Source organism: Corvus brachyrhynchos, unplaced genomic scaffold, assembly GCF_000691975.1.
Source record: "Corvus brachyrhynchos isolate BGI_N302 unplaced genomic scaffold, ASM69197v1 scaffold22, whole genome shotgun sequence".
Classification (NCBI taxonomy): Eukaryota; Metazoa; Chordata; class Aves; order Passeriformes; family Corvidae; genus Corvus; species Corvus brachyrhynchos.
In genome coordinates, this window is record NW_008238355.1 from 3,383,957 (window position 1) to 3,393,331 (window position 9,375).

Here is a 9,375-nt window from a genome sequence, read left to right on the forward strand (position 1 = left end):
CAGCCCACGATTGCTGCCCACTCTGCCGTGAAAGATAAAGTAAGTGTTGTGCTCCTGTTCCCGCCCCTGTAAGCTAGGTAGTAGGGCTGGGCCCCTGGAAGGATTTTTGGCGAGGGGACTAGCTCCTGCACATCTGGAGTTGCCGCTGTTCTCAGCCATCCTTCAGTGGGCGGCCTGGCCTTTTTTATTATCTATGGGCATGCAGGGCATGTGCAGGAGTAGCACGTGAAGTGATGGTGCCCTGTTGGCTTCAAGCTCACCTTCCTTCTGATGGGGCAGGGTCACAGGTGTGTCTAGCCCTGCTTTGAGGCACGGCGCGCTGCCAACCTCAAGATGGGTACCAAGGCTTTTGGGTTGGTATGCTTCTGCAGAACAGGATGTGAGTCGTTAGGGGGGTGCTTGGGGAGCGCTAGAGTCCCTTGAAAAGCCTTCTGCTTGTAACCCCAAGTTGAGGCCTCAGCCCCACTGCATGTGGTATGGAGCACTCATATATAAAAAATAAACTGGGGGGGGGGGGGGGGGAGAGAGGTGATGCTGTCCCATGCCGTACTGTCTGTTTTTAAGGAGACAATTTGTCGTTTGTTTATTTATAAACTTTTTGCTTCCTAGTTCAGTGTCAAAGGTGAGGTAGTTCAAAGTCCTGTGTTACAACAGCATGGCAACTTCCATGATAATGTGTTTCCATCTGGCATGGAGCTGAAGCAAGCTCCATAGATACTTGCCCAGTTCCAACTGTTATCCTTTTACTGGTCATTCTCTACAAATTTTTTACAAAATATTGTAGACACAACACTGGAAAGTGCAGGACTTGGGAACTCAAGTTACAGAGGGAAATAGAGTTAATTTCTTTTTTTTTTAAGCAAAGCATATTCCCTTACCTGTGTTGTTCTTGTGAATATAGTTTAGTTTTTCTCATATATTGGAAATAAATGTTTCTCTATTTTGTTGATTGGCATTTTCAACTCCAGGATAACAGTCACATCACAGGAATTTCAAGTATCTGCTGAATGTTATCAGTCTAAATGGTCTGTGTGTACATGTTTAAATATGTAACACGATTGCATTGCCACACTTACATGACAACTTGATAAGTTATATCTGTCCAGGTGGAATTCCAAAGAAATCTGGTTGTGACAGTGACGATACAAGGAGAAAAGTCTAGGATTTGTTCTATTGTCTTAGTAGGTATAGTTTCTGACTGGAAGCAACTTCTTTTGTGGAGGTGATTGATTCAAAGTTAACATTTTACAGTGTATATTACAATCTATCCAGTCTTCTTTAAATTTCCTACATTGATACTAGGTATCTTCTCTTAGGAAACCACTTTCAGCAAAAAAACCTGCTTGGGGCGAAATGTTTCTTTCTTTTTCTTTTTTTAAAATCATTGTTCAATTTTAGAGCCTACTGAAGCAATTTTCAAATAGAAAATACATATTTGTTGCTAGGTAACCTGCTGCTTTGTATGGTCATAAATCTGTGTGCTGCTCCCCCACCCTTATTGCAGGTTTTAAAACTTGTAGGCAAAAATTCTCAGTCATGTTAGTGTTTTTTTCAATTATTGAGAGAACTATAGGTGACAACCAGAAAATCTGAATATGTCTGAGAAACAGAATTGTCCGTGTGCCTCAAAGAGCCGACTGTGCCTGCCTCAACAGCATGTAGATGTGAGAGGCAACGTAGCTTGCCTTTTGTTCAATTGTGTTTTCTCCCAGCAATGGATGTGAAATCTCTCTTATTTCACGGCCCTGAAATGTAGAGTTTGACAGGTTAACTTGGTAAGCAGTGGTCGTAGTGGGCAGGCAGGGAACTGGTTCTCTTCTACACCTGTGATTCACTGAGGAAGAAAATTAAGGAATTTAGTAAACAGTGTGTCTGTAGTTCAATAGCGAACAAAGCAAGTGAAAGTAAATTTCCCTAAGAAAGAAACAATAAGGAAGACAGTAAAGATGGAATAAAATCCCCCGAATCTAGAGGTCCACTGTTCAGAAGAATTCATAAACATGCTAAAAACATTAGAAAATCTGTGTGTAACATAGCATAAGCTGGTAAACACATTAGGAATGAAAAAAAAAAATCTAAGTGCCATGTAGTTCTGTCTTCCTAGAAGTATGTTAGTGTTTAATGATCCAATAATGTCTGGTAAATGCTTGTGTTTCATTCCAGCATCTGTTTCAGTGTTTTTTGTTTTTTTTTCTGATTTCATTTATAAGGATAGAGTGCTGTTTTCCTTTATGTGGTAGTGGAGAAGTGAGAAGTAGGGATTCCAGCAAATTCAGTGAGCAATTTTTTATCTTCTGTGGTTTGTCATCAGTAAAGAGTTGGCTGAAAAGCTCAGTTGTGTGTCATACTTGAAAGAGCTACTGGAATGGGAAGGAGATTCAGGAAGATGCTTGTTTCGTGTGATTACTTACAAAGGGCAAATGGCGAGGTATGGATAGTGGCAGGCTGGTTAGCTGAAACACCCAGAGGAAAAGAAAAATTGTAAACTAGCTGATTCAGAGAATAAAGGAGATGAAGATTTAAAGCAGTGGCGGACATGATTATATTTTGCAAGATTTTAGACAAAGGCTGGTAAAGGAACTACAGACATTTAATGTATCTGGGATTCAGGAAGTTTTGATGTGTAACAGTAGAAATACCAGCTAAAGCTGAAGCAGACAAACCCAAATTGCCATGCACCTTTTAATAGCGAGGTGACTAACCTCTGCAACAGATGCCCAATGAGATTCATCATTTCTAGATGTCTTTGAATTCAAATTGTTGGGTGGATTTTTTTTATTGGGTAATACAATTAAGTGGGTTTGGGGACTTGAAATGTGATGTTTACCTTCAGACGAGGGAGAGCAGGCTATGCTAGAAATCATGGCTGAAGCAGCTCAGATCCTCCAGTATGGTGGGTAAAAAAATTATTGGCTTCTGTCTTTAGTGCTGGCTTGTGAAAACTTAACTTATTTGCTTGCCACAGAGGAGCTAGGGAGTGTGGGCAAGTTGAAACAACATGTGGTTGTATACTGGATCAATCTGGCATCTCCTGTATTTGTATAAGAATAAACACAAGTTGGTTTAAGACCAACTCAATAGGCAAACCACTTGTGAAATGGAGATCAAAATAAATGAGCTGAAGTCTTCCTGAGTGATTGTCCTCTATCTGGCATTGTGGTGTACGTAAATCCATGAAGTAATAACTGAGGGGGAAGTGTCTGTGTGAAAGGATACTTCATGTATGTTTTCACATATCACTTATTTGAACCTAATGATTTCTCTGCCTGGTTTTGCAGCTGAAAAACCTGGGACACTTTTCAAAGACAAGCTGTATCATACTTCCTTGCAGGAAGTTCTTAAGGTTTAAAAGCTGTGTTCGTAATATATTGTCCTTTAAAGACATTTATTTCATAATGAACAGCATTTTGTGCTATGTCTGTTCAGTGGAGACAGAACAATGCAACAGTTCTGCATATTGAATGCAGAAGACACTGCAAGTCGCAAGATCCATTTCCACAGGTGTTAAAGACATTTTTGACACTAATTTCTCTTCTCCAGGAGATAGGTTTGTTGGCACAGGTTGATTACGATATCTGGTCATGCCTCAAGACAGGGGCTCTGAACAAATAAATCCCTCGGCAGTTACACACTTAAAATCCAAACTCCCTATCCCCCACATGACAGTCTGGATAAACAGCAACATTAGGGTCTGGGGTTGTCTTACTTCTGGTTTGCTTTTTTGTCACCAACTGGTTGCCGTGTTGGTACTGCAGTCCATGTTGTAATACGGTTGTTGCAGTCCATAAACTCTGATCTATTATTTTTTAAGTAATACTGAAAATGCTAGCTTTGTCTGGTTTAATTATTATTAATGTACATACTGTTAGCTTCAGGTTGTACTGTAATCTCTGTTCAACTTACACAACATAGCCTTATAGTTCAAATAAAGTTCAACCTACAGCCTAACAATTCTAGCTACTTTTGTCAAGCAAGCACTTGGCTGCTTTCAAATAGTACAAAATTTTCAACAATGAGACAGGACATATCTGATACAGTAGAGAGTAACTTGATTCTGCACAGTCAGAGTGGACCTAGTACAAAATAACATGAATGTTGTGTTGTAGCAGCAATCAAGCAGGCAACTGTTCAACCAACCAGGCGACTGTTCAGGACAGCAGCGTTGCTGACTTGATGTACAAAGTTCTGAAAACACTATCTATGTGTGAGAAACAAGTACTTTTGCACTGGACTAGCAAAGTAGTCTAGCTTTTTGAACTTCTAACATCTTGCATAAGAGTGATTAGACTCCATAGAACATTATTAATAACTTTATATAATTAAAATATTGTTTTAAGGTTGAGAAGATGCTTGTCTTATTTCTGTATATGGAAGGTCTATGTTATATTTGATCTTTAAACTGAGAAAAAGTCATGTGCATTTAACTGAATCTTGCAGCTGGTATTTCAAGGTGCACTGAGAAAACACTTCAAAGATGTCTAAGCAGTGCTGGGATTACTTATATCAGAGAATATAGAATTTCTAGAATTTAGAAATCCTAAACTACAAATGTATCTCCGTGTCTTATTTACATGTTTAATCCATTGCAGCAGAGTGTCAAGCTGCCTCTCCATACAATTGGTTCTACTCTGAAACAGTCTTCCTCTCTGCGGGTGGCTCCCATTGGTATATGGCTCTGTCTTTGCGTAAAAGAAGAAAGAAAATACTTGTGGCTGCTGGTCTTGCATAAATTGTTTGGGGAAGGCCACACATAAAGGCAGCAAGTTATATTTTTTGTGTGTATCTATACTGTTATAAGGCAACTGTAATGCATCTAGAAATGCAATTTTTTTCAGATATGTCAGTCTCATGATTAAGGGACTAGAGCAGTCTTGTGAACAGAAGATACTCAGATATGACCTGAGCTTTTGGAGTCTTGGTGACTTCAGGGCTTTTCGGAATGATGTGGTAGGCTCTTCAGTTACAAAGTATACCTGGCGTCTGCACTGTGTGCACAGCTTGGAACACTCTCAGCTTTGGAAGCCGTCCAAATTGTCAGACTTCTACGCAAAGAGAGGTCCAAGCAGAAAGAGACTATCAGGAAGGAGTATGAAGCAGTTGGAAGACGTGGAGATTAAAGGAGGGAGTGGTGGAGTTCTTGAAGGGTCTATCATGTGTATATCTTTGCAGTAAGCATATCAACCCCATTGTTAGAAAGTACCTCGGCTGCTGGGTTCAAACAAGGGGACTGACTTGCCTGTTCTGAACTAAAATATGCTTGTTGAACTATTTACTGGCAGAGTGTAACTGAGCACCTTTCATGTGGCCTTATTCTGTAAAAAGGCTAATACCTAAGCGCAAATGACTGTAAGGGAATGTGGCAGGGTGGTGGACCTGTGTCCAGTTTCCACCCCTTTCCATGCAACTTGTATATCTAATCTCTGGGAATCACTTCCACTTGGCCCCCAGTGAGCAAGAACATTACTGCATCACTCTTTCATCTGTGGATTGCTATGCCGCATAAGAAGACTCTGGAGGATTCCTCATAGAAGTTAACTTTTCATCTGTGAACAAGCAGTAGCTTACCAAAAGTGTTAAAAGAACAAATAATATTCATAGTAGCAGTGAGCTGTGTTCCTATAATGACACTTCTTTTGTCATTGTGTTTTTATCTTAATGTATTCAGAATGATAAAACCAGTAAGGGTAGGAGACAAGGAGCATATATATTGTTTATATTGTTTAACCTCAAAAGGTAGTAACAATCTGGATATGGCTAAATTGGATCATGAAACAAAAAAACTTAACTAAAAATGAATGTAGTTTTGAAGTTTTCGTGGGTGGCAAAAGAAGACAGGTGAAGAGAGTCAAAATGCCAACAGTAAGTTTATTGTCTTACAGGTTCTGAGTTTAAATAAAAGCAAAAACTGTATGGTGGATACCATGTATTGTCTGTGAAAGGATTTTTCTAAATTATTGAACTGAGTCTGGAGCAGTCCATCAGTGTAGCACTTACCGTGTCTTCCATCTTCATGGGAACCATAATATCCACGAATGGATTCCAAATGCCTACTTAATTACATTCTCAGATCTCTGTGTCTTACATCTCTCTGGTGTACACATCTGCTGTCTGATCTCAAACTATTGCTATGGTAGTCTACAAGTTTATTTAAGTGAATTTAGGTTTTCTTGGTACATATGTTGAAAGTATTTGTAAAGTTCTGAAATCTACATTATATGTATATACAAACATACATAGATAAAATATGATAAATACATAACATTTAGTTATCATTATTATTTGTTATTTCATATGCATAAATGTCTGTATTACTGAGAAAGAGGTTGTGGACATTCTGTTTCTGGAGACTTTCAAAACTTGTGTGGGCAAGGTCCTGAACAACTTGGTCTAGCTTTGTTATTACCCCTGCTTTGTGCAGAAGAGTGGTTTAATTCACAGTTCCACAGAAAATGCTGAGCTGGAAGGGACCCACAAAGATCATCGAGCCCAACTCCCGGTGCTGTACAGCACCATCTCCTAGAGTCACACCATGTGTCTGAGAGCATTGTCCAAATGCTTCTTGGACTCTGTAATGCTTGGTCTGTGACCGCTTCCCTGGGGAGCCTGTTCCAGTGCCCAAACACCCTCTGGGGAAAGAATCTTAATCTAATATCCAACCTAAACCTCCCCTGACCCAAGTTCCTGCAGGTCCTCAGAGATCTCATGGATCCTAAGTCTTCATGTAACTGATGTTCAAAAACTGCTGTGAAGTGTGAGTGTTGGCAACAGACTTACACTATGTGAAAATAGCACATTTCAGTAAGGACAATTGTGCAGGATGTAGGTGCAGGATCTCGGTCTCTCAAGCTGAAGTGCTTTTCCCCCTGAATTTGTTCAGTAAGTGAATGTGGAGTTAGTCTGATGATAGACTAAGGCATAGAAGGATGTTCTGCAGCAGCATGAAAGAATGAGTAGGGCTCTGTTCAGATCAAGCGCATGTGAACACAGCTGGGCATGGCTGATCAAGAGTTGTCACTTGGAGAGATACTCTGAGGACACAAAAACAGGGCTGAGTACTGATGATGATCAGCAAGAGGAATGAATTGTACTTGCTTCTGTAGATTGTCCTCTGATTTTTCACATGTGTATGTACAGGAGCTGGTTTAGGTGAGTTTGCATGTGAACATGGAAGTACCAAGACTCCAAGCATATCCAAAACAGCACTACACGGTTCTGTTACAACAGTGGGGCCACCATAAACGCAGCTTTCTTGCTACTGCATGATAGCACATGTATTACCTGCAGATTTTCTTCAAAACTGTCCAGGTGAGGAAAGAGGCGTGTATTACACTATTTTACATATCCAACTTTAGGTAAACTTGCAATCCAACTGTTAGCATTAGGACTGTTGTAATGTATATATGAAAGTGAAACCTTTTATAGTCTGAATAAGGTTATGCAATTTGTTATGATTCAAAGTGTATTCTAATTATAAATAAGAAATTAGGCACAGCAATAACTGTATGGGAACTCATGTAAGTATTTTAGCCTGATTAATGAGGAGAAAGGATCTAGAAAGGAAGAAGATGAAGCTGTGTTTCTCTTTTTAAACATCAAGTTTGCGTGTAATCTCCAAGTTTGCAATCTGATCTTGTGGCCAGTTTACCACTGTATTTGCTTGGATCACTGAAGAAATGTCTGTTTTTTACAAGATTCTTTGCTCCCCAGGCTCACTGGCAATGGGATAGGAGAGATGTTTGTGTCTCTAAACACTTTTGTATATGTCTTTGCTTGTGCTGAGCACTACCCCATGGCAAAGGAAATGGTTTGACTTTTCACTTCTTTGCTGCCCTGTGTCAGTGTAGTTGTATCCTTAACTAACAGTGTGCTAGGCACTGTTTGGAAGTGTAGGAAGTAATATGAGACCTAGCAGCTGAAACAGCATAATGGTGGATTCTGGCAACAGATAGGAAAAGACTGTGGTGCAGATCTTCCTGGATATGTCACTGTTTCTGTAAATGTTACTATTAAACAGTCTATTTACAAGGAAACAGACATAAGGTGTGGTTTTGAAGTAGTTGTGCATTGTCCAGGAAGTGTGGTAAATTGTTTTACAAAACATATTCTGCTAATGACAGTACATGGGATATGATTTTTTTTAAACTTTTTTTTTTTTTTTTTTAAACTTTGTTTTCCAAAGGGAACAATACCTGGTGATTGTTCTGTCCATCCTTCCTTCAGTAACTCTTGGATCTACTGAAAAATCCTTGACGGTGTATTTTCAAATTTAAAATAGTTGCGTAGATGGGTCAAGGAAGCACCTGTTTCTTACTGAGAGGAAAGCGGGTAGAACTGCATTTTTAACTTTGGGCAGGAGCTGGAAGTGCTGCATTGCCTGCCCTGTGTGAAGAGTGGTCTGCATTGCCCGATGTGAAGCAGTGACACGTGGGATAGCAGGGGACCCCAGTTTCTGCCTGAGAATATAGGAGAGAAATCAAGGGGCAAGAAGGCAAGAACTGTTATTTGTATCAGCTTGTTAGCAGTTCAGTTCTGTCCCTGTGGGTGTGTGGACTTGTAAAAACTGAAGAGCAATTCACCTTCACTGAGCACTAAACCTTGTGTGTGGGGGAGTAGTTCTTGAAATCCTGTTATTAAATACTGTTTTGTGTTTTTTTCCCCAGCACCTCACTATTAGTTCACAACTCTCTGAGAAATTTAGGCGATACATTTCCTAAATTGTGTTTCAATTATCTTTTAGGAGAGATGTGTCAGTCTCTGGAAGTCACCACTGTGAATGAGGCCTGTGATTCCTTCCAGGGGCAGAGCTAGTGCTGGTCTTTCCAATCCTCAAATTTGGGACTAGAAGGAAAGGCTCTATGCACACTTTGTCTGTAGACTAGTTCCCTGGAATCATACCCTAAATTTCTGACTTGTTAGCAAGATATTAAAAATCTTTATTTTTCCTGATTCTTTTGGGAATCTGACCATGCACAGATCACTCTATTAGCAAGTTTTCCAAGACTGTGAAATTTATTTTGACTAAAAAGTGGTACTTAGGTTACAGGGAGGATTATCCAACAGGTTCCTGAATTCAGTGCTTCATGGAAGAAAATTTAAGTGGAAGTCTTTATTAATATGGAAAACAAATCAAGACTAAACTTCACAGTCCTGCTGTATGCAGGCTGAGCTTTGTCCAGGATTCAGTATTAGAGATGTTTCTGATGTGTAGTTGCCTGAATATTACAAGAAAATATTATTTTTAGGGAAACATCTGCTTAGGGCATGTTTGGGATGGGAGACCTGGAGGCTTCTTGGGGGCAAAGAGAGAAATTTGGCATTTGCCAAAAATTTTATGTGGTTGTTGTAAAAAAAACCCCAAATATACCCCCAGAAAGA

The 9,375-nt window shown here is 39.7% G+C and overlaps 1 protein-coding gene across 1 annotated transcript in view; it reads left to right on the plus strand.

Moving 5' to 3' along the window:
- Positions 1-9,375, plus strand: part of SHB (SH2 domain containing adaptor protein B) — a 61,615-nt gene that overhangs the window by 1,723 nt on the left and 50,517 nt on the right. The window contains exon 2 of the mRNA XM_017735332.1: positions 4-39. Within this exon, the coding sequence (XP_017590821.1) occupies positions 4-39 (36 nt within the window). The remainder of the gene's footprint in view (positions 1-3; positions 40-9,375) is intronic.